Source organism: Scyliorhinus torazame, chromosome 10 (assembly GCF_047496885.1).
Source record: "Scyliorhinus torazame isolate Kashiwa2021f chromosome 10, sScyTor2.1, whole genome shotgun sequence".
Classification (NCBI taxonomy): domain Eukaryota; kingdom Metazoa; phylum Chordata; class Chondrichthyes; order Carcharhiniformes; family Scyliorhinidae; genus Scyliorhinus; species Scyliorhinus torazame.
The window spans coordinates 5,091,583-5,119,347 of record NC_092716.1 but is presented as its reverse complement, the minus strand read 5'-3'; the positions used below and the strand labels follow the sequence as shown (position 1 = coordinate 5,119,347).

At 50.5% G+C, this 27,765-nt stretch overlaps 1 protein-coding gene across 7 annotated transcripts in view; it reads left to right on the top strand.

Annotated features, from left to right (window-relative positions):
- Window positions 1-27,765, top strand: part of pepd (peptidase D) — a 720,447-nt gene that overhangs the window by 458,552 nt on the left and 234,130 nt on the right. For all 7 annotated transcript variants that reach the window (XM_072517763.1, XM_072517762.1, XM_072517760.1 and 4 more), the window contains one exon: window positions 6,419-6,465. In XM_072517763.1, the coding sequence (XP_072373864.1) occupies window positions 6,419-6,465 (47 nt within the window). The remainder of the gene's footprint in view (window positions 1-6,418; window positions 6,466-27,765) is intronic.

Genomic DNA, 27,765 nt, shown 5'->3' with positions numbered 1-27,765 from the left:
TCCACTCCCCTGTCCGCACCCCCCCACCCCTAATCCTCCACCCTCCTATCCGCACCCCCCCTCCCAATCCTCCACTCCCCTGTCCGCACCCCCCCCCAATCCTCCACCCTCCTGTCCGCACCCCCCCCAATCCTCCACACTCCTGTCCGCACCCTCCACCCTCCTGTCCGCACCCCCCCCAATCCTCCACCCTCCTGCCTCCTATCCGCACCCCCCTCCCCAATCCTCCACTCCCCTGTCCGCACCCCCCCCTCCCCAATCCTCCACTCTCCTGTCCGCACCCCACCCTCCCCAATCCTCCATCCTCCTGTCCGCACCCCCCCCCCCCACAATCCTCCACCCTCCTGTCCGCACCCCGCACCCCCAATCCTCCACTCCCCTGTCCGCACCCCCTCCCCAATCCTCCACTCCCCTGTCCGCACCCCCCCTCCCCAATCCTCCACCCTCCTGTCCGCACCCCGCACCCCCAATCCTCCGCTCCCCTGTCCGCACCCCCCCCTCCCCAATCCTCCACCCTCCTGTCCGCACCCCCCCCCCCAATCCTCCACTCCCCTGTCCGCACCCCCTCCCCAATCCTCCGCACCCCCCCCTCCCCAATCCTCCACTCCCCTGTCCGCACCCCCCCCCCCCCCCCCATCCTCCACTCCCCTGTCCGCACCCACCCTCTCTAACCCCTCCCTCTCTTGTTGATTAAAAATCTAATTCAACCATGAATGTCTTCAACGGCCCAGAATCCATTGCTCTCTGGGGAAGAGAATTCCACAGATAATGCCCCCCCCCACCCCCCTCCCCACAAGAGAAGAACATTCTCTTCATCTCAGTCTTATCGGGAAGATCATCAATTTTTATACTGTGTTTCCTGATTCTACCCTCCTAACTGTGTTGTCCCCGACAACCACTAAATTCCTACCTACTGGCCTTCCTTGCCCTGCACCGCGGCCTCACGGTCAGTTCACCCACCCCCAGCTCCCTCCCGACTCCCGAGCTGCCATTGTGTGTCTCGCTGCAGGCAGTGATTGGCTGCTCTATTGGGTGGCTGCTCACTTCATCCACTCAGCAAGATCACCCCCATGACATTGAGTTCAACATTCTCACCATTCTGGGTAAGAATGTATCTCCTGAATTCCTCGTTAGATTAATCAGTGGCCATATCATATTTATGATTTAAATTCCCTCCCCACCAGTGGAAATATCTCTTTCAGAGAGACGTATTTGAGAGCCGAAACCCAGGCAGCATTTTCAACCAATAGAAGTTCTGACACAGAAACAGAAAATACTGGACAATCTCAGCAGGTCTGACCGTCTGTGGAGAGAGAAGGGAGCGAAGGATCAACTCGAAACGTTCGCTCTCTTCACTCTCCACAGACACTGTCCGACCTGCTGGGATTGTCCAGCATTTTCTGTTTTTGTTTCAGATTCCAGCATCCGCAGTAATTTGCTTTTCATAGAATACCATCGAACCATAGAATCCCTGCAGTGCAGAAGGAGGCCATTCGGCCCATCAAGTCTGCACCAACCCTCCGAAAGAATACTCCACCCAGGCCCTCTCCCCCGCCCTAACCCCGTAACCTCACCTAACCTTTGGACACTTCATCATGGCCAATCCATCTACCCGGCACATCTTTGGAATGTGGGAGGAAGCCGGCGCACCCGGAGGAAACCCACACAGACATGCGGAGAAAGCGCAAACTCCACACAGTCACCCGAGTCTGGAGTTGAACCTGGATCCGTGGCGCTGTGAGGCAGCAGTGCTAACCCGGGTCCCTGGCACTGTGAGGCAGCACTGCTCACCCGGGTCCCTGGCACTGTGAGGCAGCAGTGTTAACCTGGGTCCCTGGCACTGAGGCAGCAGTGTTAACCCGGGTCCCCGGCGCTGTGAGGCAGCAGTGTTAACCTGGATCCCTGGCACTGTGAGGCAGCAGTGTTAACCCGGGTCCCTTGCACTGTGAGGCAGCAGTGCTAACCCGGGTCCCTCGCGCTGTGTGGCAGCACTGCTCACCCGGGTCCCTGGCACTGAGACAGCACTGCTCACCCGGGTCCCTGGCACTGTGAGACAGCAGTGTTAACCTGGGTCCCTGGCACTGTGAGGCAGCAGTGTTAACCCGGGTCCCTGGCGCTGAGAGGCAGCAGTGTTAACCTGGATCCCTGGCACTGTGAGGCAGCAGTGCTAACCTGGGTCCCTGGCACTGTGAGGCAGCAGTGCTAAACCGGGTCCCTGGCGCTGTGAGATAGCAGTGTTAACCCGGGTCCCTGGCGCTGTGAGGCAGCAGTGTTAACCTGGGTCCCTGGCACTGTGAGGCAGCAGTGTTAACCCGGGTCCCTGGCACTGAGAGGCAGCAGTGCTAACCTGGGTCCCTGGCACTGTGAGGCAGCAGTGCTAAACCGGGTCCCTGGCGCTGTGAGATAGCAGTGTTAACCCGGGTCCCTGGCGCTGTGAGGCAGCAGTGTTAACCTGGATCCCTGGCACTGTGAGGCAGCAGTGCTCACCCGGGTCTCTGGCGCTGTGAGACAGCAGTGCTAACCCGGGTCCCTGGCGCTGTGAGACAGCAGTGCTAACCTGGGTCCCTGGCGCTGTGAGGCAGCAGTGCTAACCTGGGTCCCTGGCGCTGTGAGGCAGCAGTGCTAACCTGGGTCCCTGGCGCTGTGAGGCAGCAGTGCTAACCTGGGTCCCTGGCACTGTGAGGCAGCAGTGCTAACCTGGGTCCCTGGCGCTGTGAGGCAGCAGTGCTAACCTGGGTCCCTGGTGCTGTGAGGCAGCAGTGCTAACCTGGGTCCCTGGCTCTGTGAGGCAGCAGTGTTAACCTGGGTCCCTGGCGCTGTGAGGCAGCAGTGTTAACCCGGGTCCCTGGCACTGTGAGGCAGCAGTGTTAACCCGGGTCCCTGGCGCTGTGAGGCAGCAGTGCTAACCCGGGTCCCTCGCGCTGTGTGGCAGCACTGCTCACCCGGGTCCCTGGCACTGAGACAGCACTGCTCACCCGGGTCCCTGGCACTGTGAGACAGCAGTGTTAACCTGGGTCCCTGGCACTGTGAGGCAGCAGTGTTAACCCGGGTCCCTGGCGCTGAGAGGCAGCAGTGTTAACCCGGATCCCTGGCACTGTGAGGCAGCTGTGCTAACCTGGGTCCCTGGCACTGTGAGGCAGCAGTGCTAAACCGGGTCCCTGGCGCTGTGAGATAGCAGTGTTAACCCGGGTCCCTGGCGCTGTGAGGCAGCAGTGTTAACCTGGATCCCTGGCACTGTGAGGCAGCAGTGCTCACCCGGGTCTCTGGCGCTGTGAGACAGCAGTGCTAACCCGGGTCCCTGGCGCTGTGAGACAGCAGTGCTAACCTGGGTCCCTGGCACTGAGGCAGCAGTGCTAACCTGGGTCCCTGGCTCTGTGAGGCAGCAGTGTTAACCTGGGTCCCTGGCGCTGTGAGGCAGCAGTGTTAACCCGGGTCCCTGGCACTGTGAGGCAGCAGTGTTAACCCGGGTCCCTGGCGCTGTGAGGCAGCAGTGCTAACCTGGGTCCCTGGCGCTGTGAGGCAGCAGTGCTAACCTGGGTCCCTGGCGCTGTGAGGCAGCAGTGCTAACCTGGGTCCCTGGCACTGTGAGGCAGCAGTGCTAACCTGGGTCCCTGGCGCTGTGAGGCAGCAGTGCTAACCTGGGTCCCTGGTGCTGTGAGGCAGCAGTGCTAACCCGGGTCCCTGGCACTGTGAGGCAGCAGTGCTAACCTGGGTCCCTGGCGCTGTGAGGCAGCAGTGCTAACCTGGGTCCCTGGCGCTGTGAGGCAGCAGTGCTAACCTGGGTCCCTGGTGCTGTGAGGCAGCAGTGCTAACCTGGGTCCCTGGTGCTGTGAGGCAGCAGTGCTAACCTGGGTCCCTGGCACTGAGGCAGCAGTGCTAACCTGGGTCCCTGGCACTGAGGCAGCAGTGCTAACCTGGGTCCCTGGCACTGAGGCAGCAGTGTTAACCCGGGTCCCTGGCACTGAGGCAGCAGTGCTAACCTGGGTCCCTGGCGCTGTGAGGCAGCAGTGCTAACCCGGGTCCCTGGCACTGTGAGACAGCAGTGCTAACCCGGGTCCCTGGCGCTGTGAGGCAGCAGTTCTAACCCGGGCCCCTGGTGCTGTGAGGCAGCAGTGCTAACCTGGGTCCCTGGTGCTGTGAGGCAGCAGTGCTAACCTGGGTCCCTGGTGCTGTGAGGCAGCAGTGTTAACCTGGGTCCCTGGTGCTGTGAGGCAGCAGTGCTAACCCGGGTCCCTGGTGCTGTGAGGCAGCAGTGCTAACCCGGGTCCCTGGTGCTGTGAGGCAGCAGTGTTAACCCGGGTCCCTGGTGCTGTGAGGCAGCAGTGCTAACCTGGGTCCCTGGTGCTGTGAGGCAGCAGTGCTAACCTGGGTCCCTGGTGCTGTGAGGCAGCAGTGCTTATCACTGTGGTGCCCTGAACATCTCCCACAGTTTGTTTCAGAGAGTTTATACACTGTCCTTGTTGTGGCTTCAGCAGCTTTCTTCATCCCTATAGGTAGGACAGCAAGTCCTTTAAAGAAGCAAATTGTTAGACTGCTGTGGACTGTCAGGCTGGTGTCCTGGTGATTGAATTGCATCGTTCTATACGAGTGGGTGAGCAGCTTTACGTTTCAGACGGAGCAGTGAGGAGCTGTGCACCAAGCCTGCAGAATCAAACTGACACCTCACCGTTTTTCAGAGAAATTGGACCATTTTCCGAAACAGCCTCGACTGAAACTTTAAAAACAACTTATAAATTATTGAGATTGTCCAGTCGGGAAGTAAAATGCCTCTCACCGTTACAAATACACAATTTCCCTCCCTGCTGGGAGGTTTTTTGATGTTGCTGCCGACAGGCGATGAGCAGTTGGGTTCTGTGCACAAATCATTGATCAGGATTGTCGAGCCTGAGCCTGAGACAGCAGCTGTGAAATCTAACCGTCCTCCTGCACTCACCCAACCGAAATCCTAATCCATTTTATATCGGACGCATGCACCTCGGCATTCACATTTTCTAGAGGTGTGCACTGCTAGTTTTTAAGGTTTTATGGCGTTTTTCATGCGCCCCTTTCAATCCCAGTTTTGGCCTTTATCTTTGAGAAAGATGCAGCAAATCCCGTACCAGCCTCCCCGAACAGGTGCCGGAATGTGGCGACTAGTGGCTTTTCACAGTAACTTCATTTGAAGCCTACTTGTGACAATAAGCGATTTTCATTTTTTTTTCCAAATACACGGACTGTCCCAGCCGAGTGCACAGAGCCAATTCCTACCCTTCTATCCCATGAATTGGGCCAGTGTAGATGTTTGTTCAATTGTACAGGTATTTGTGCCAAGTGACAGTGCTCGGTTGTTGTCTAATGCATTGTTACCCTCCCCGAAACTCAAACCTTATATTACATTTGCTACTTTGAACATCATTCTGTGAAATATGCCTGTCAGCTTTTTGCCTCATTCTTGGGGAATGGACGACGTAACTGACGAGGTTGTTATTTCATAGAATTTACAGTACAGAAGGAGGCCATTTGGCCCATCGAGTCTGCACCAGCCCTTGGAAAGAGCACCCTACTTAAGCACACGCCTCCACCCTATCCCAGTTATCCCACCTAACCTTTTGGTCACTAAGGGGCAATTGATCACGGCCAATCCACCTAACCTGCACATCTTTGGACTGGGAGGAACCCGGAGCGCCCGGAGGAAACCCACGCACACACTGGGAGAACGTGCAGACTCCGCACAGTCACCTGAGTCTGGAATCAAACCCGGTCTCTGGTGCTATGAGGCAGCAGTGCTAACCACTGTGCGGCCCCAATATACACAGAGAGGATTTACTCCACGTCCACCCTCTTCGCTCTGTGCAAAAATGGTTTTCGGGCAGCACGGTGGCTCAGTGGTTAGCACTGCTGCCTCACTGCGCCGAGGTCCCAGGTTCAATCCCAGCTCTGGGTCACTGTCCGTGTGGAGTTTGCACATTCTCCCCGTGTCTGCGTGGGTTTCGCCCCCACAGCCCAAAGATGTGCAGGGTAGGTGAATTGGCCACACTAAATTGCCCCTTGATTGGAAAAAATGAATTGGATACTCTAAATTAAAAAAAAAAAAAAATGGTTTCACATTTGCCTAAAAGGCAGTGGTGGCTACACTGAATTAATTCATTGACCTCTAAGCTTTCTGGACACCCTGAGTACATGAAAGGTAGTGAGTTATTTAATAGGATGAAGTCCCACTGCTGACTCTCGAGCAAGAATATTGATGTTCCCAGGCACTGGATGTATTGTTAGTAATTGACAGGAGCAGTGTAGAAACATCCCTTCAAACCACTAGTGCAAACAAAACGCACGAAGCTGCTAATCCTGTTAAAGCCGCTTTCCTTGATACAGAAATGCTGCGAAATCCTTTGGGAGATACTGATTTACACCTGTTTTATTTTCCCTCCCAATTCTCCAGGTAATGAAGGCTGTGCGAGTGGGCATGAAAGAATACGAGCTGGAAAGGTCAGAGCATCTCACATCTATATTTTCAGAGAATATTGAAATGTTTCCTTCCTGTTATTTTGCACACCTTTCTAGGGAATAGTCTTGGAAAGAGCATTAGCGAGCAGCTCCCGGCTATGGGTAAATGAGGTAAATTTATATTGTCAACATGAACTGTGCAACAGCTAGTGGAAGGACCCACCAATAATTTATTGTTACGTTTCCACTGGTTTTCAATTGTTAGTTTACTGCTCGGAACCATTACTGTCGATTGATGTGTTTGTGAGAACAGATTTTAGTGCAGATATTTTGATGACTGAGATCACATTTCTGACATCGAACCTGCTCTGCCATCAGCTGCCCCCCTATTTGGGTTTCCTGCCCCATTCAGGCTGCTCCAGCCACTGCGCCCCAGCCACTGCGCCCCTGCCGCTGCTGTTTCTTCGCCCCTAATGTGTGGGCAGTGGCTCAGCGGGGTAACACTGCTGCCTCTGAGTTAGAGGGTTGTGCGTTCAGGTTTCACACCAGCTGAGTCTAACACTTGCACTACAAGGATAGCACAGTGGTTAGCACTGTTGCTTCACAGCTCCAGGGTCCCAGATTCGATTCCCGGCTCAGGTCACTGTCTGTGCGGAGTCTGCACGTTCTCCCCGTGTCTGCGTGGGTTTCCTCCGGGTGCTCCGGTTTCCTCCCACAGTCCAAAGACGTGCAGGTTAGGTGGTTTGGCCATGATAAATTGCCCTTAGTGTCCAAAAGGTTACGTGGGGTTACTGGGTTTCGGGGATACGGTGGAGGTGTGGGCTTAGGTAGAGTGCTTTTACCAAGAGCAGGTGCAGACTCAATGGGCCGAATGGCCTCCTTCTGCACTGTAAATTCTATGACACAGGGAATGCTGCATTGACTGATGTGCCATCTTCCAGGTGAGACTGAAACCAGCCCCACATCTGTTGAATTAAAATAGAAAATGCTGGAAAAGCTGAGTAGGTCTGACAGCGCCGGTGGAGAGAGAGCTAATGTTCCGAGTCGGTGAGACTTCTTCAGAGGTGGAGGGAGGGAGAAATCTGATAGATTATAAATGGTGTAAGAATGGGTGGAGTAGGTAAAGCAGAGGGGAGGGTCAGTGATTGGTGGGAGATAGGAGAGATTGCAACAAAGATGTCCCGGTAGCACAGTGGTTAGCACGGCTGTGTCACAGCGCCAGGGACCCGAGTTCGATTCCTCCTTTGGGTGACTGTGGAGTTTGCAAGTTCACCCCATATCTGCGCGGGTTTCCTCTGGGTGCTCAATGTGCGGCATTACGGGAATAGGGCAGGGGGGAGTGGGCCTAGATAGGGTGCACTTTCGGAGGGTTAGTGCAAACATCAGTGGGCCAAATGGCCTCCTTCTACACTGTAGGGATTCAGTGAATTCTATTAATAGGTTACGAGACAGAGCAAGTGTTTTTTTGAAAGCAGAACAAAATTCAAACTGGCACGGTGGGTGGATGAAAATGGAGGACGGAGTTCATGGTCTGAAGTCGTTGAACTCAATGTTAAGTCCGGGAGGCTGTAGCGTGCCTAATCAGAAGATGAGATGCTGCTCCTCCAGTTTGCGTTGGGCTTCACTGGAGCATTGCAGCAGGCCACGAACAGACTAGTGGGCATGAGAGCAAGATGGTGAATTAAAAAGGTCAGTGACAGGAAGGTTGGGGTGATGCTTGCGGACTGAGTGAAGGTCACCCAGTCTGTGTTTAGTCTCCTCAATGTAGAGACCACATTGGGAGCAGCGAATAGAGTAGACCAGATTGGAGGAGGTGCAAGTGAGACTCTGCTTAACCAGAGAGGAGTGTTTGGGGCCTTGGTTGGGGAGGAAGATGGGGAGGAGGAAGGAGGTGAAGGGGCAGGTGTTGTACCCTCTGCCATTGCATGGGAAGGTGGCGTGGGAAGGAGATGTAGGGGAAAGGAGTGGTTCTTTCAGAATGCTGACTGGGGAGGGGAGGGTGTACTTGCTGGTGCCATCATTCTGGAGTTGGCAGACATAGTGGAGGATGAGCCTTTGAATATGGAGGCAAGCTGGGTGGAAAGCAAGGACAAGACAAACCCTCTTGTGGTTCTGAGAGGGAGGGGAAGGAAGGAGTGAGGGCAGAAGTTGAGGAAAGGTGTCAGACATGGCCGAGGGCCCTGTCGACCACAGTGAGGGAGAACCGTGGCTCAGGAAAAGGAGAGACATGTCAGAGGCGTCGTTTTGAAAGGTGGGATAATCGGAACAGATGTGATGGGGAAACTGGGAGACTGGAGTCCTTCTAGGAAGCAGGGTGTGAGGAGCTGCAGTTGAGGTAACCGTGGGAGTTGGTGGGTTGGTAATGAATATTGGGAGCCGGTCTATCACCGGACATGGAGACAGAAGCCAGGGGAGGGGAGGGAAGTGAAGGTGAGAGGGGGGTGGAAAGTGGAAGCAAAATTGTTGAATTTTTCCAGGCCCAAACAAGTACAGGATGCAGCACTGATACAGTCATTAATGTGGGAAGATCTGTGGGAAGGGGCCTGTGGAGAGCTGGAAAAATGAATGTTCCACATACCCCAGAAAGAGACAGGTGTAACTGTGCCTGTGGGGATGCCCTTGGCTTGTTCTGTATTTATCGGGTCATGTGTGCCTGATTATCTGAATGCTGCTTTTTAATTATGAAATATAATTTTTTAACATTGTTGGTCTTTATTTCTCTTTGTTAATACCAGACGTGACTTGATTTCTGATGAATTGTTTGTTAATTAAAAGCAGTGCAGATAGAATCACGGCACAGATTCCTTCACGGAGTCTGGCTCGCTCTTCCATGAAATGCTGATCAGAGCGGATTGCCTTACCATTAATGGCATGGCTGCTCTGTCTCGCACTGCTAGCCTGGCTGGGAAATGATGCAACCAATGTTTGTTGTCTGCATTAACACCTAATAATGGGGTTCATTAGATACAATGATTAGGAACATTGAGATAAGTTTTCTCTCCTGAGGAGAGAATGATCCATTCGGCTCATGTTAAAAATGTGCTCGCCTAATGCACCCAGGGCCCAGGATTCTCCGGCCTTGTCAGCAAGGCCTCAACCGGTGCCATTTGGTACTGGTTCTCAAAGTTGTGAACCCATCGTGATGGCACCTCAGGGGATCTGGCTGGGGGTTCAGGCCCCTGAGTGGTCAGGGACAGGGAAGGGTGGTGCCCTGGCACTCCCTCTGGCACCTGGGCACCTTCCATCCTGGCACCTTGACGCTGACACCCTGACAGTGCCACTTCCAGGCTGGCAGGTTAGCAATGTCAAGGTGCCAGGGGTCGGGCTTACCCATAAGAAGTCGGGTGAGGGGTTCTCAAGGGCCCAGGAAGAGGTAAGTTGGGTGAAGTGGTGTGTCCTGTGGCTGTGGTGGGGATCCAAACTAGTCATCTTAAATGATTTAAAGAGCGGCCTCGATAGGAAGTTCCTCGCCAAGGTCAGAAAAATGGCAAAGTGCTGTTGAATAGCAGAGTCTTTCTCGCTCCTGCAGGCACTGAGAAACACCACTGAACGCACTGTTCAACGGGACTTTAACTACCAGTCTCTGATGCTCATCTCTCCTGTTTGCAGCTCCGTTGAATTCTCATTTATTTGTTGAGTGCTCGTGTAATTGGGAGGAAGTGACTGAAATGTTAGTCACAAGAGAATCGAATTAACATAGTTCCCCTGAGACTGCACTTTGTGAGTTATTCATGACACTACTTTATTCATTCTGTTCCCTTTGCAGCCCAGGGTGTCTGTGGTCAGAAAAGGGAATTTCTGAAGCACCCTTCCTGACATTACATAGAACATAGAACATAGAAAATACAGCACAGAACAGGCCCTTCGGCCCACGATGTTGTGCCGAACCTTTGTCCTAGATTAATCATAGATTATCATTGAATTTACAGTGCAGAAGGAGGCCATTCGGCCCTTTGAGTCTGCACCGGCTCTTGGAAAGAGCACCCTACCCAAACTCAACACCTCCACCCAACACCAAGGGCAATTTGGACATTAAGGGCAATTTATCATTGGCCAATTCACCTAACCCGCACATCTTTGGACTGTGGGAGGAAACCGGAGCACCCGGAGGAAACCCACGCAGACACTGGGAGGACGTGCAGACTCCGCACAGACAGTGACCAAAGCCGGAATCGAACCTGGGACCCTGGAGCTGTGAAGCAATTGTGCTATCCACAATGCTACCGTGCTGCCCTTGAGAACAAATAAATCTACACTATATCATTTTACCTTAATCCATGTACCTATCCAATAGCTGCTTGAAGGTCCCTAATATTCCCGACTCAACTACTTCCACAGGCAGTGCATTCCATGCCCCCACTACTCTCTGGGTAAAGAACCTACCTCTGATATCCCTCCTATATTTTCCACCTTTCACCTTAAATTTATGTCCCCTTGTAATGGTTTGTTCCACCCGGGGAAAAAGTCTCTGACTGTCTACTCTATCTATTCCCCTGATCATCTTATAAACCTCTATCAAGTCGCCCCTCATCCTTCTCCGTTCTAATGAGAAAAGGCCTAGCACCCTCAACCTTTCCTCGTAAGACCTACTCTCCCATTCCAGGCAACATTCTGGTAAATCTTCTTTGCACCTTTTCCAAAGCTTCCACATCCTTCCTAAAATGAGGCGACCAGAACTGTACACAGTACTCCAAATGTGGCCTTACCAAAGTTTTGTACAGCTGCATCATCACCTCACGGCTCTTAAATTCAATCCCTCAGTTAATGAACGCGAGCACACCATAGGCCTTCTTCACAGCTCTATCCACTTGAGTGGCAACTTTCAAAGATGTATGAACATAGACCCCAAGATCTCTCTGCTCCTCCACATTGCCAAGAACTCTACCGTTAACCCTTTGACATTCAGACACTTTATAATGAGGCTTCAATTCTCTTTTGAAAATGACGGTTGACACAGCTTCCAGGGTCCTTTCAGGCAGCATTCACAACACTGAATTTAATCACGTTTCCTCATATCACCTCAAGTTCATTTGCCTTGAATGTAGAACATGAAGCAAAATATTGCACATCATAGAACTTACAGTGCAAAGGAGGCCATTCGGCCCATCGCGTCTGCACCGGCTCCCGGAAAGAGCACCCTACCCAAGGTCAACATCTCCACCCTATCCCCATAACCCAGAAACCCCACCCAACACTAAGGGGAATTTTGGGCACTAAGGGCAATTTAGCATGGCCAATCCACCTAACCTGCACATCTTTGGACTGTGGGAGGAAACCGGAGCACCCGGAGGAAACCCACACACACACTGGGAGGATGTGCAGACTCCGCACAGACAGTGACCCAAGCCGGAATCGAACCTGGGACCCTGGAGCTGTGAAGCAATTGTGCTATCCACAATGCTACCGTGCTACACATGCTAGAAATCTGTAATAAAAACAGAAAATGCTGAAAATATTCAGCAGGTCAGACCGCAACTGTGGAGGGAGTCACGACCCCCTGGGCCAGGGCACGGACAACTCCAGCCCCACTTGACCCAGAGTCGCAACACAAGTGAAATTAGATGTTATTTAAAATACCCGAGGACCTTGGCTGAGCCCAAACTGCAGTCACCTGGCTTGTAAATGTAACACAAATAACCTTTTATTATTTAACAGTAATATAATTAAACTGAGAAATGTAACTGACCACCTAATATCCCTTGCCCTAACCCTAACTCTACCCACTCCACACGGACGCACGCACCCACCCTCACGCATACACACGCGGTGGTGAAGTGGGAATAAAAATTGAGAAAGTAAAAAGGATAAAGGATCTCTGATGCACTATGATGATTTCCAGTTAAAGTCTTTCAGGGGTTCAAGCTTTTGCTTCAATGCTTCTTCCTTCTAAGCTTGAGAGGGTTTTCACTGGCAAGGCTGTCTACTTTCTGGGAGATTCAAGATCGCTTCGACTATATACTAAAGATGTGCCAGGCACTCACTGGTTTTAGAACAATAAAGCAGTTCTTTACTACAGCAGAGAGAGAGAGAGTTCCTTCTTCGTTCAAGGTCACAGAATCATAGAATGTGCAGTGCAGAAAGCGGCCATTCTGCCCGTCGAGTCTGCACCGGCCCTCGGAATGAGCCCTCATCACTTATTTTTTTAATAAATTTAGAGTACCCAATTCATTTTTCCAAATAAGGGGCAATTAAGCGTGGCCAATCCACCTACCCTGCACATTTGTGGGCTGTGGGGGGCGAAACCCACGCAAGCACGGGGAGAATGTGCAAACTCCACACGGACAGTGACCAGAGCCGGGATCGAACCTGGGACCTTGGCGCCGTGAGACTGCAGTGCTAACCACTGCGCCACCGTGCTGCACATCACTCCTTTTTGTTGAACTTATTGTTTTTGTTTTTATTTTCTCACCGAAACAATAGATTAACCTGGTAAAAGTTTGAATTTTACAGCACATTACTCATCACTGCTGTTGACAGAAATATAAAAGAAGCAGTGTTACAAATGCACTTATAGTTTTAAGAATCAAGTTACACGTACAGTCAAGTGTTGATACAGCAGATAAACGGGGATTTGACGATGATAACTAGTCTGCATAAAAGTTGCTTCCTTACAAAGAGTACTCATGAAAAATCAGAGGTGGAAATATGTGGAAAGCACGGTTAAAAAAGGGGGGGAATAAAACATGTATAATGAGTGTTGTTGAGTTGGGTAGGGGTAGGGATGGGGGGGGGGGGGTGCTCTCTGTGGTTTAGAAAGAGTTTTCTTTGCTCTGTAAACGTAATGCATGCGTGAGTCCTTCCATCTCAAATAGCTCTCTGACTGTGGATCACCAAGGTTCAGAGGTTGGCCATATGGGTTTCAGCCAATTAAAGACACTCTTTCTTCCATCCTTCTGGAATTGTACCTAATAGAGCAGTTAGGGGAGCTCTGGGTTGTCCATGTGGAATACCTCCGCCAATGTTTTGAATACCTTATCCCAATACTCCCTCAACTTTGCGCATGAGCAGAATGTGTGTAGGTAATGGCCAGCTAGTCCCCCGCAGTCTCTCCAGCAACTATCTGTGGGGGAGGAGCCCATTTTTACAATCATATGTGGTGTTCTGAAGTACCTAGTAATGAGCTTCTATTTATATTCACTCCAGGTATTTGAGTAGGTCCCAAGATGGGCCTCACATCACATTTAATTTCAGTCTTCCACCGGTATCTCCTGTTGCAGTTCAACCTCCCGTTTCCTTCCAATGTATAAGGAATTGCTAAGCAGCATGGAGGGCAGTGTTTGATATAGACAGGATGTTACACTTCCCCCAGCGACACATCATGGGATGTTTACAGAGTATGACTCCATTGGAGATGGACTTCTTACTTTGGTTAAGTCTTCATGTTTTAAAAGAATACCGTAAGAAGTCTTACAACACCAGGTTAAAGTCCAACAGGTTTGTTTCGATGTCACTAGCTTTCGGAGCGCTGCTCCTTCCTCATTCGCGGGCTGGAGAATCGCTGGGGGTGGGCCCGCCGACCGGCGCGGCGCGATCCCCGCCCCCGCCGAATCTCCGGTGGCGGAGAATTCGCAACACGGCGGGGGCGGGATTCACGCCAGCCCCCGGCGATTCTTCGACCCGGTGGGGGGTCGGAGAATCGCGCCCAGGGTTGCAATTCTTTCCTCACTAATTCAGCAGATTATTTATCATTGAGAGAGATGCATTCAGGTATCTTTTGAGGTAGGTTTTTGCACCGGATCCCAAGTCACAGCTATGGGCCCATGATCAGAGAGAGTTAGTATTGGTAAGATGTCGCTGTGGATTAATCTATGGGCCTCTGACTTAGTTGTAAAGAAATAGTTCATGCGGGAGTAAGGACAGTGCCTATTGGAGTAAAATGTAAAGTCTTTGCTATTAGGTGCAGGTGTGGTCTTGCGTCAACTAGCCCAGCTTCCGTAACATGACTTCTCAATGAATTACCTATCATGGAGGAGGGGTCCGATGATGCTAAGAGACTGTCTGCCATTTGGAACGTAACACAATTAAAATCCCCACCCAATAAGAGGAATCCGGCACCTTCATCTGAGATGCGGTTGAAGATCTTTTTAATAAATTGTGGGCCATCCTTGTTTGGGGCATTGACATTGATCAGTGATGCCTCTGTCCCATTCATTGTTCCGTTAAGCAATGTGAACCTCCCTTCATTGTCCTCGTGTTGTGGGTGGATAGAGAAATGGACCCCCCCCTCCCCCATTTCCTCCCTGATGAATGAGAGAAGAGTCCCAAGACCTGCTCAGCTCGCTGTGCTCTGCCTGACAGATGTGTTTCTTGTAAAAATAAAATTTTGCAGCTTAGATGTTTCAGCCGACAGAATATCTTTCTTCTCTTAACAGGGTTATATAACCCTTTCACATTATAACTAATTACCTTTAACACATCCATAATTGTATTCAATTGAGGTGGCAGGTGTATCCAGCTTGACAAATAGCCTATTATCGGAAAAGAGACCATCGAGAGAGAGAGCGGGGGGGTGGGTGGGGGCGGATTTGGGGGGGGATGGGACGGAATGCTGTGGGGTAGGAACTATGTGCATAAAAAGTTTAACTGCATATTTGACCCATTTTCAAATGGGACTAGGCCGAAACCAAGATTGTTTGAACCAGCAAAAATAAGGTAGTCTCACTATTCAACTCGATAAATACGTAATTGTGAATAATAACCAAGAATCTCCAGAGCAGACCTTATTGCCCTCACGCCTTCAGGTCTAATTACTACTGACCAGCTCTCTCGGAAGCATCATGCAGGAACCAATCACTGACTGTTGTCAAGCAGATCACTGTTCCGGCCAACCCACAGGTTGCCAGCCAGTAAATCGAACTGACTTCCCCAAAGCGGGTTCTTAAGATTCAGCTGGTGCCGACAAGTCTGTTTTCTCATCTTCCTCCTAAGAAGTCTTGGAACACATTGTCCTGACTTGCAGGCTGCTTCAGATTTGGTCCACCGCTTAAAGGTGCATTCTGATGGTGAGTCCACGAACCAAAAATAATAAAATGAAACAAAAGAATTGGGAAATCAAAAGGAAGGACTCTAACCAGAGAAAAACTGAGTAAATGGGCACGATTTAACACACAATAAACAGAACTCCATTTTGGGGGCGTATAGTGGGGTCTTCCTCAGCCCCTCAGCGTTGAGAACGCTGTCCTTGGTCGGGAATGTCCTGTTGAGGCCGCTCCACTCAGCTCGTCAGTACAGGAAGAGATCGGGCCGCATTTTTTAATTGGACGCAATATTCCAGCTGAATATTGGCCTGCTTGGTTTCACTTAGTGCCTTGTGTGTGTGTTGAGGTGACACAACCTGTTCCAGCAGAGCTTCCCGAGATATTGCAGTTTCAGCTGTGAATTGCAACGTTTGATGATGGAATCCTGGGCCCCTATTAAAGTCAAGGCAAGCATTTTGTTGACAGGTGAACAGAATTAACTAAACCACATTGAGCTAAAGCCACCATCATTAATCGAACATCAGTCATTATTCTCGCTGCCGGGGTCACAATCATTTAAACAGTGATTGACAGTCTCTCCTCATTACTGACTTGGAATTCATTTAAAATTCATCTCCTCAACTGATTCTCCATTTGATTGGTTTGTGTTTGGTAAGCGAGCTAGACTCTGTCACTTCAGCTTATTATAAATAATTAGTATTCTTGAGAATTTTTGAACCTTTTATCCTGCTGAATAAACAGCCTGTATACAATTATACACTGAGTTAGTCTGCTGAATAAACAGTAGCCACAATGACAGTGAGTGATCCTCACCCTGAATAAACAGTGACTCTGTACAGTTACACAGTGAGTGATCCTCACCCTGAATAAACAGTGACTCTGTACAGTTACACAGTGAGTGAGCCTTACCCTGAATAAACAGTGACTCTGTACAGTTACACAGTGAGTGATCCTCACCCTGAATAAACAGTGACTCTGTACAGTTACACAGTGAGTGAGCCTTACCCTGAATAAACAGTGACTCTGTACAGTTACACAGTGAGTGATCCTCACCCTGAATAAACAGTGACTCTGTACAGTTACACAGTGAGTGATCCTCACCCTGCTGAATAAACAGTGACTCTGTACAGTTACACAGTGAGTGATCCTCACCCTGAATAAACAGTGACTCTGTACAGTTACACAGTGAGTGATCCTCACCCTGAATAAACAGTGACTCTGTACAGTTACACAGTGAGTGATCCTCACCCTGAATAAACAGTGACTCTGTACAGTTACACAGTGAGTGATCCTCACCCTGAATAAACAGTGACTCTGTACAGTTACACAGTGAGTGAGCCTTACCCTGCTGAATAAACAGTGACTCTGTACAGTAAGTTCAACAGGTTTGTTTCGATGACACTAGCTTTCGGAGCGCTGCTCCTTCCTCAGGTGAATGCAGAGGTCTGTTCCAGAAACACATATATAGACAAATTCAAAGATGCCAAACAATGCTAGGAATGCGAGCATTAGCAGGTGATTAAATCTTTACAGATCCAGAGATGGGGTAACCCCAGGTTAAAGAGGTGTGAATTGTATCAAGCCAGGACAGTTGGTAGGATTTCGCAGGCCAGATGGTGGGGGATGAATGTAATGCGACATGAATCCCAGGCCCCGCTTGAGGCCGCACTCGTGTGCGGAACTTGGCTATAAGTTTCTGCTCGGCGATTCTGCGTTGTCGCGGGTCCTGAAGGCCGCCCAGAGATCAGAGGCTGAATGCCCTTGACTGCTGAAGTGTTCCCCGACTGGAAGGGAACATTCCTGCCTGGTGATTGTTGCGCGATGTCCGTTCATTCGTTGTCGCAGCGTCTGCATGGTCTCGCCAATGTACCACGCTTCGGGACATCCTTTCCTGCAGCGTATGAGGTAGACAACGTTGGCCGAGTCGCACGAGTATGTACCGCGTACCTGGTGGGTGGTGTTCTCACGTGTAATAGTGGTATCCATGTCAATGATCTGGCACGTCTTGCAGAGATTGCCATGACAGGGTTGTGTGGTGTCGTGGCAATCTCGAAGACTGGGTAGTTTGCTGCAAACAATGGTTTGTTTGAGGTTGCGCGGTTGTTGGAAGGCAAGTAGTGGGGGTGTGGGGATGGCCTTGGCAAGATGTTCATCGTCATCAATGACGTGTTGAAGGCTGTGAAGAAGATGACGTAGTTTCTCCGCCTGCATCTCCACATCATCTGTACAGTAACACAGTGAGTGATCCTCACACTGCTGAATAAACATGATGTGGAGATGCCGGCGTTGGACTGGGGTGAGCACAGTACAAAGTCTGACAACACCAGGTTAAAGTCCAACAGGTTTGTTTCGATGTCACTAGCTTTCGGAGCGCTGCTCCTTCCTCAGGTGAATGAAGAGGTATGTTCCAGAAACACATATATAGACAAATTCAAAGATGCCAAACAATGCTTGGAATGCGAGCATTAGCAGGTGATTAAATCTTTACAGATCCGGAGATGGGGTAACCCCAGGTTAAAGAGGAGTGAATTGTACCAAGCCAGTACAGTTGGTAGGATTTCGCAGGCCAGATGGTGGGGGATGAATGTAATGCGACATGAATCCCAGGTCCCGGTTGAGGCCGCACTCATGTGTGCGGAACTTGGCTATAAGTTTCTGCTCGGCGATTCTGCGTTGTGCGACCACGGATAACCTCATGATGCTCCACTTCTCCAGCTTCCACCCTAAACACATTAAAGAAGCCATCCCCTATGGACAAGCGCTCCGTATACACAGGATCTGCTCAGACGAGGAGGAGCGTAACAGACATCGACAGACGTTGAAAGATGCCCTCGTACGAACGGGATATGGCACTCGACTCATCGATCGACAGTTCCAACGCGCCACAGCGAAAAACCGGACCGACCTCCTCAGAAGACAAACATGGGACACAACCGACAGAATACCCTTCGTCGTCCAGTACTTCCCCGGAGCAGAGAAACTACGTCATCTTCTTCACAGCCTTCAACACGTCATTGATGACGATGAACATCTTGCCAAGGTCATCCCCACACCCCCACTACTTGCCTTCAAACAACCGCGCAACCTCAAACGAACCATTGTTTGCAGCAAACTACCCAGCCTTCAGAACAGTGACCACGACACCACACAACCCTGCCATGGCAATCTCTGCAAGACGTGCCAGATCATCGACATGGATACCACTATTACACGTGAGAACACCACCCACCAGGTACGCGGTACATACTCGTGCGACTCGGCCAACGTTGTCTACCTCATACGCTGCAGGAAAGGATGTCCCGAAGCGTGGTACATTGGTGAGACCATGCAGACGCTGCGACAACGAATGAACGGACATCGCGCAACAATCACCAGGCAGGAATGTTCCCTTCCAGTCGGGGAACACTTCAGCAGTCAAGGGCATTCAGCCTCTGATCTCCGGGCGGCCTTCAGGACCCGCGACAACGCAGAATCGCCGAGCAGAAACTTATAGCCAAGTTCCGCACAGATGAGTGCGGCCTCAACCGGGACCTGGGATTCATGTCGCATTACATTCATCCCCCACCATCTGGCCTGCAAAATCCTACCAACTGTCCTGGCTTGGTACAATTCACACCTCTTTAACCTGGGGTTACCCCATCTCTGGATCTGTAATGATTTAATCACCTGCTAATGCTCGCATTCCAAGCATTGTTTGGCATCTTTGAATTTGTCTATATGTGTTTCTGGAACAGACCTCTTCATTCACCTGAGGAAGGAGCAGCGCTCCGAAAGCTAGTGACATCGAAACAAACCTGTTGGACTTTAACCTGGTGTTGTAAGACTTCGTACTGTGCTGAATAAACAGTGACTCTGTACAGTTACACAGTGAGTGATCCTCACCCTGCTGAATAAACAGTGACTCTGTACAGTTACACAGTGAGTGATCCTCACCTTTAATAAACAGTGACTCTGTACAGTAACACAGTGAGTGATCCTCACCCTGAATAAACAGTGACTCTGTACAGTTACACAGTGAGTGATCCTCACCCTGAATAAACAGTGACTCTGTACAGTTGCACAGTGAGTGATCCTCACCCTAAATAAACAGTGACTCTGTACAGTTACACAGTGAGTGATCCTCAGCCTGCTGAATAAACAGTGACTGTACAGTTACACAGTGAGTGAGCCTTACCCTGAATAAACAGTGACTCTGTACAGTTACACAGTGAGTGAGCCTTGCGCTGAATAAATAGTGACTGTACAGTTACACAGTGAGTGATCCTCACCCTGAATAAACAGTGACTCTGTACAGTTACACAGTGAATGATCCTCACACTGCTGAATAAACAGTGACTCTGTACAGTTACACAGTGAGTGATCCTCACCCTGCTGAATAAACAGTGACTCTGTACTGTTACACAGTGAGTGATCCTCACCCTAAATAAACAGTGACTCTGTACAGTTACACAGTGAGTGATCCTCACCCTGCTGAATAAACAGTGACTCTGTACAGTTACACAGTGAGTGATCCTCACTCTGAATAAACAGTGACTCTGTACAGTTACACAGTGAGTGATCCTCACCCTGCTGAATAAACAGTGACTCTGTACAGTTACACAGTGAGTGATCCTCACCCTGAATAAACAGTGACTCTGTACAGTTACACAGTGAGTGATCCTCACCCTGCTGAATAAACAGTGACTCTGTACAGTTACAGCGAGTGAGCCTTACCCTGAATAAACGGTGACTCTGTACAGTTACACAGTGAGTGATCCTCACCCTAAATAAACAGTGACTCTGTACAGTTACACAGTGAGTGATCCTCACCCTGCTGAATAAACAGTGACTCTGTACAGTTACACAGTGAGTGAGCCTTACCCTGAATAAACAGTGACTCTGTACAGTTACACAGTGAGTGATCCTCAGCCTGCTGAATAAACAGTAACTCTGTACAGTTACACAGTGAGTGAACCTCACCCTAAATAAACAGTGACTCTGTACAGTTACACAGTGAGAGTGATCCTCACCCTGAATAAACAGTGACTCTGTACAGTTACACAGTGAGAGTGATCCTGACCCTGAATAAACAGTGACTCTGTACAGTTACACAGTGAGTGATCCTAACCCTGCTGAATAAACAGTGACTCTGTACAGTTACACAGTGAGTGATCCTCACCCTAAATAAACAGTGTCTCTGTACAGTTACACAGTGAGTGAGCCTCACCCTTAATAAACAATGACTCTGTACAGTTACACAGTGAGTGATCCTCACCCTAAATAAACAGTGACTCTGTACAGTTACACAGTGAGTGATCCTCACCCTGCTGAATAAACAGTGACTCTGTGCAGTTACACAGTGAGTGATCCTCACCCTGAATAAACACTGACTCTGTACAGTTACACAGTGAGTGATCCTCACCCTGAATAAACAGTGACTCTGTACAGTTACACAGTGAGTGATCCTCACCCTGAATAAATAGTGACTCTGTACAGTTCCACAGTGAGTGATCCTCACCCTGAATAAGCAGTGACTCTACAGTTACACAGTGAGTGATCCTCACCCTGAATAAACAGTGACTCTGTACAGTTACACAGTGAGTGACCCTCACCCTGAATAAACAGTGACTCTGTACAGTTACACAGTGAGTGATCGTCACCCTGAATAAACAGTGATTCTGTACAGTGACACAGTGAGTGATCCTCACCCGGAATAAACAATGACTCTGTACAGTTACACAGTGAGTGATCCTCACCCTGCTGAATAAACAGTGACTCTGTACAGTTACACAGTGAGTGATCCTCACCCTGAATAAACAGTGACTCTGTCCAGTTACACAGTGAGTGATCCTCACCCTGAATAAACAGTGACTCTGTACAGTTACACAGTGAGTGATTCTCACCCTGAATAAACAATGACTCTGTACAGTTACACAGTGAGTGATCCTCACCCTGAATAAACAATGACTCTGTACAGTTACACAGTGAGTGATCCTCACCCTGAATAAACAATGACTCTGTACGCTTGCACCATGAGTTTCCCATACATGAGTGAAGTGTTTCTATCCAGCTCGTGAGTACCCCATACCGACTAAATAATCTGTCAAAACATTTCACTTTGAGTAATATTTTGTGGAGCCACTATTCTGCAGGCAAGTACAGCAGTTACTTTGCAAACAAAATTGCCACAACAGTAATGAGATGAGCAATTAGCAAACGTGTCCTGTGTTGGCCATCAGACCCCCTGCAGTAGAATCTTTAGCACAACCTGAACAGTCTTCCTCACTATATTTAATTGAGTTCTCTGCCATGATTAAAATGATTGTAAAGTTCAGTTTAAGGAATTAAGGGAATGGACTATGTCTTGTGTGTGTACGGAAGGTTGTGAGGCATTATATTTAGGTCTGTGGGTTGGCTGACTCGGGTCCTTGTTAGTGAGCGTTTCACACAGTGTGACTGGATGTTGAGGCATTGCACGCTTCAATGAAGAAATGAAATTAAAAAACCCATGACTTCTGAAAATAAAAGGAAACAAGATTACTATTTGTATAGTTGATTTACCACTTCCCTTAAACAACCCCAATATCTTCACATACATCATAAGAACTAGGAGCAGGAGTAGGCCATCTGGCCCCTCGAGCCTGCTCCGCCATTCAATGAGATCATGGCTGATCTTTGTGGACTCAGCTCCACTCTCCGGCCCGTACACCATATCCCCGAATCCCTTTATTCTTTAGAAAGGCATCTATCTTTATCTTAAAAACGTTCAATGAAGGAGCCTCAACTGCTTCACTGGGCAAAGAATTCCATACATTCACAACCCTTTGGGTGAAGAAGTTCCTCCTAAGCTCAGTCCTAAACGTGGGAGTTAATGATCATTGCACAGCATGTTAGCAATTAAACATAGAAAATAGTTGCAGGGGTAGGCCATTCGGCCCTTCGAGCCTGCACCACCATTCAATACGATCATGGCTGATGGTGCAAACTGAGTATCCCTCTCCCTCTTTCTCTCCACACCCCCATTAGCCAGGTCATCGAGTTTAGTGATGCTATTTGAGGGATGGTTGTGGACCAGGACACTGGATTCAGAAAAGATGAATGAAGCAGAAGGGGGCCATTCGGCCCATCATGTCCGTACTGTTTGGCAAAGAACTCCTCAGCATAACTCCATCTTCCCGCACTTGGACTATAGCTCTTCATGTGGATACCCATCTAATTTTTTTATGTGATGAGAGTTTCTGCCTCTAACACCTGTTAAAGCAGTGAGTTTGAGGCTCGACTTCTCTCCTCCTTCTACCCATTACTTTAAATCTATGCCCCCTGGTTGATGCCTGTGCTAAGGTATTTAGGTCCTCCCCATTGATCTAGGACCCGCATCATTTTAAACATCTCGGTGAAGCAGCACATGTCAAAATGCAGTAAGGTTTGGGCTGACAAGTGGCAACTTACATTCGCGCCACACAAGTGCCAGGCAATGACCATCTCCTACAAGAGAGGATCTAACCATCGCCCCTTGACATTCAATGGCATTACCATCGCTGAATCCCCATAATCAACATCCTGGGGGTTACCATTGATCAGAAACTGAACTGGACCCAGTCACATTAATACTGTGGCTTCCAGAGTAGGTCAAAGATTAGGAATCCTACAGCAAATAGCTCACCTCCTGACCCCCCAGAGCCTGTCCACCATCTACAAGGCACAAGTCAGGAGTGTAATGGATACTCTCCACTTGCCTGGATGAGTGCAGCTCCAACAACACTCAAGAAGTTGAACACCATTCAAGGCAAAGCAGTCCTGCTTGATTGCTCCCCACCCATCACTTTCAACATTGACGTACTTCACAGCTCACTCTTCCAACGTCTCCCATCGAGCAGGAGATACAGAAGTCTGGAACCCGCACTAACAGACTCAGAAACTGCTTCTTCTCCGCTGTTACCCGACTCCTAAACGACCCTCTTATGGACTGACCTGATTAATACTACACCCTGTATGCTTCACCTGATGCTGGTGTTATGTAGTTACATTGTGTACCTTGTGTTGCCCTATTAAGTATTTTCTTCCCATGTACTAAATGATCTGTTTGAGCTGCTCGCAGAAAAATACTTTTCACTGTCCCTCGGTACACGTGACAACCAACAAATTCAATCCAATCCAACTGATGCAGGAGCAGCAAAATCCCGGAACACCCTCCCTAACAGCACTGTGGGTGTACCTACACCTCAAGGACTGCAGCGGTTCAGGAAGGCAGCTCATCACCACCTTATGAAGGGCAACTAGGGATGAGCAATAAATGCTGGTCTAGTGTTGTGACACCCCACCTTGTGAAAGAACAACAAATAGTTTCACCGGGGAAGAGAGGACGTTAACTGATTGGACAGAGCAGTGACTGTGGCTCCATGGGTAGGTGTGTAGCAATTGGAGTTTTATCGCAATCTTCGTTGAAAGTCTGCAACAAGGTCAGTGTAATATTCCGCACGGGACCTACGGAATGGGAATGCTTGTCTTTTCCGTGCTCCTTGGGGAGTGCGAGCTCCCCCGCTAGGGGCAGGGTATCACAATTACCCAATGTATATAACGTCAGTCGGTAAGGCACCGATCAAGGGGTCTACCTGTAAGTGTTTATTGTTTCTTTGCTGGCGGGATTCTCTGTTGCGTCGGCAGCGCACCCACGCCCGAGGATTTCCCGACGGTGTGGGGTGCCCACAATGTGAAACATGGAGAATCCCGCTGCCGGCGGGGGCGCACCTCACTGGGAAACTGGTGAGACAGGACAGAGAATCTGTCCACCCTGTCCTTATTAAATTCACTTGTGCTAATGGGGGATTTTTATTTCCATGAATTTCAAACCGAACTTGCGAAGGTGCAATGAGGAGATTTGAACTCGTGTTCTGTCGATTATTGGTCCATTAACAAGAGCGCCACATTGAATTGGTCACAGCAGTGCTGGAGTGGGCAGGGGATGGGAATGTGGGTCACTCCGTACCGCGGGTGAATCTACAGAGCAGTTGATGGTGTAACGGTTCTCCTGTATAACACGAGACAAAAGCGTTGGGCAGTGCGGTTTGTAAAATGTGGTTATCGTCACTGCCAACTAAGCAAGCCGGGAGAGAGAGGCCAGCTAAAAATATACACAATCGGCAGATTGGCAAGGCTGTTGCTGCATCAAGCCTGCCCTACACATCACGACTGTAGAGCAGTGAGGGATCCTTCGTGTCCAGCAGAGCATCGCGCTCTGACATACGACACCTCCAACTGGTCTACACCCCCCCGTTGCTGCTCAAATATTCAGACACTGCTAACCTCCCCCCTTGACACAGCCTACATCCTTCCCTCTTGGTTCTGCCTGCCCCCCCCCCCCCCCCCTATTGCCAATACCCATGTCCCTCCTTGGTGCTGGCACCTCCCAAACCCCATTGGTGCCACCTGCCTCCCAAGCTGCTGCCCACCCCCTGGACACTGATCAGAGGTGTTGGTCTGGACTGTGGACGTGCGGTGCTACCCCAGCAGCTGAATGGAATTCTAGAACAAGCATAGTTAGAATGAGCAGACAGCTGATAAATAGATCCTTGTTAAAATAATCCAGTCCCTGAATGAATGTGCTGGGGGGAGGCAGAGTTAATGCAGTGGTACTTTCACTCAGTGTCACTATTACAGACTGACATTTTATATGAAAAATATCCAGCTGAGGAACTCGACAATACTATATTTCAAATGGAACATTTTCTTCCTCTTGCCCAACTTTTGAATATTTGAATTACCTTTGAGATCATCAAAACATCAGGAAAATAATGAAAGTGCAGAAGTGGCAATTCAGTACCAGGAACAGAGTAATGAGCGAGCAGTTTGATGAGCTGGGAGTCTCCGACAGCAGATTCAATGTGTCTTAACCGAGTCTCCAAATCCTCTTGCTGTAGATAGGTAATTGGAACCTGTGGACTAGGTCCCTCTGGGAGCAATTACTCTGCTGCTCAAGACTGGCTCCACTGACTGCTGTAAGCAGCCAAGCTTCCCTTCAGCAATAAAAGAATATTTCAACCCCCACTGCTAGAATCAGTGAATGTCAGTTTTATCTGGAAGCACATTAATCCCCACCCCTCCTCTTTCCGTGTTCTGTACACTTTTTTTCGAGATCACAACACTGACAACACTTCAAAAGCATTTCATTCCTGGTAAACTGCTTTGAGATGTCCTGAGGCCTCAGAAGCTAACCCCTTCTCTCTGCTTCCTCTTCCCCCTCTTGAGCTCCAACGTACCCTGGTGCTCACCTCCGCTGCTCTATCATCCCACCCCCCCTCGCCACCCCACTGTCTCATTCTGCCCACACTCCCCCACCCCATCTGCGCACTGTCCGTCCCCATTCTGGTCCCTCTGTGCCCCCAGTCCCTCTTCACCTCCTCTGCACCTACCCCCTGAAGCCCCTCTACGTCCACCCCCTGCGGACCCCTGTGGTCCCTCTGTGTCTACCCCCTGCGGCCCCTCTGTGTCGGCCCCCCCGCGGCCCCTATGTGTCTCCCTCCTGCGGACCCTCTGTGTCTACCCCCCGTGGTCTCTATTCGTCTACCCCCTGCAGCCCGTCTGTGTCTACCCCCCACGGCCCCTCTGTGTCTACCCCGTGGTCCCTCTACCCCAGGCCCTACTGTGCCCACCCAGCCACTCTGCACCCCACCCTGCAGCCCCCTCCTCACCCCCACCTGGCTCTTCTGTGGCCATCCCCAGCCCCTCTCCAGAAATGGTGCCATGGGATCTTTGTGCCCGGGTTTCGGAAGTGGGCATTGAATCTACTGATGGCTGGCAAAAGTGGGAGAGAGCAGAAACCTGAGACAGACAGCAGCATCTAATGGAGTGGGAGAGAGGAAAGGTGGCAGGGAAGGTGATGTGTGGTGGCTGCAGGATGTGAGGGCTCCAGGACACCTGTGTGATCCAGACCAAGCATGTCAGCGATAAGTGTCTGCGGCTGGAGGCCGAGCTGCAGACACTGAAACATCAGGGAGGGGGGAGGCCGAGCTGCAGACACTGTGACACATAAAGCAGGAGGGAGGCCGAGCTGCAGACACAAACACATAGGGAGGGGGAGGCCGAGCTGCAGACACAAACACATCAGGGAGGGGGAGGCCGAGCTGCAGACACAAACACATCAGGGAGGGGGAGGCCAAGCTGCAGACACTGAAACATCAGGGAGGGGGGAGGCCGAGCTGCAGACACAAACACATCAGGGAGGGGGAGGCCGAGCTGCAGACACAAACACATCAGGGAGGGGGGAGGCCGAGCTGCAGACACTGTGACACATAAAGCAGGAGGGAGGCCGAGCTGCAGACACAAACACATCAGGGAGGGGGAGGCCGAGCTGCAGACACAAACACATCAGGGAGGGGGAGGCCGAGCTGCAGACACTGAAACATCAGGGAGGGGGAGGCTGAGCTGCAGACACTGAAACATCAGGGAGGGGGAGGCCGAGCTGCAGACACTGAAACATCAGGGAGGGGGAGGCCGAGCTGCAGACACTGAAACATCAGGGAGGGGGGAGGCCGAGCTGCAGACACTGAAACATCAGGGAGGGGGAGGCCGAGCTGCAGACACAAACACATCAGGGAGGGGGAGGCCGAGCTGCAGACACAAACACATCAGGGAGGGGGAGGCCGAGCTGCAGACACTGAAACATCAGGGAGGGGGGAGGCCGAGCTGCAGACACATACACATCAGGGAGGGGGAGGCTGAGCTGCAGACACTGAAACATCAGGGAGGGGGTGGCTGAGCTGCAGACACTGAAACATCAGGGAGGGGGAGGCCGAGCTGCAGACACTGAAACATCAGGGAGGGGGAGGCCGAGCTGCAGACACTGAAACATCAGGGAGGGGGAGGCCGAGCTGCAGACACTGAAACATCCGGGAGGGGAAAGGCCGAGCTGCAGACACTGAAACATCAGGGAGGGGGGAGGCCGAGCTGCAGACACTGAAACATCAGGGAGGGGGAGGCCGAGCTGCAGACACAAACACATCAGGGAGGGGGAGGCCGAGCTGCAGACACAAACACATCAGGGAGGGGGAGGCCGAGCTGCAGACACTGAAACATCAGGGAGGGGGGAGGCCGAGCTGCAGACACATACACATCAGGGAGGGGGAGGCTGAGCTGCAGACACTGAAACATCAGGGAGGGGGTGGCTGAGCTGCAGACACAAACACATCAGGGAGGGGGGAGGCCGAGCTGCAGACACTGAGACACATCAGGCAGGGGGAAATCTACCAGGAAGTGGTTACATCCATTAGGGTTGTGTGACCTGGTCCATAGGAGGGTGAGACTGTGAGAGACCGGTAAGGAGATCGAGAAGGAAGAAGTGATGGGCAAATTTTCAGCCTGTATGGATGATGTAGCGGTGATAAGGGAC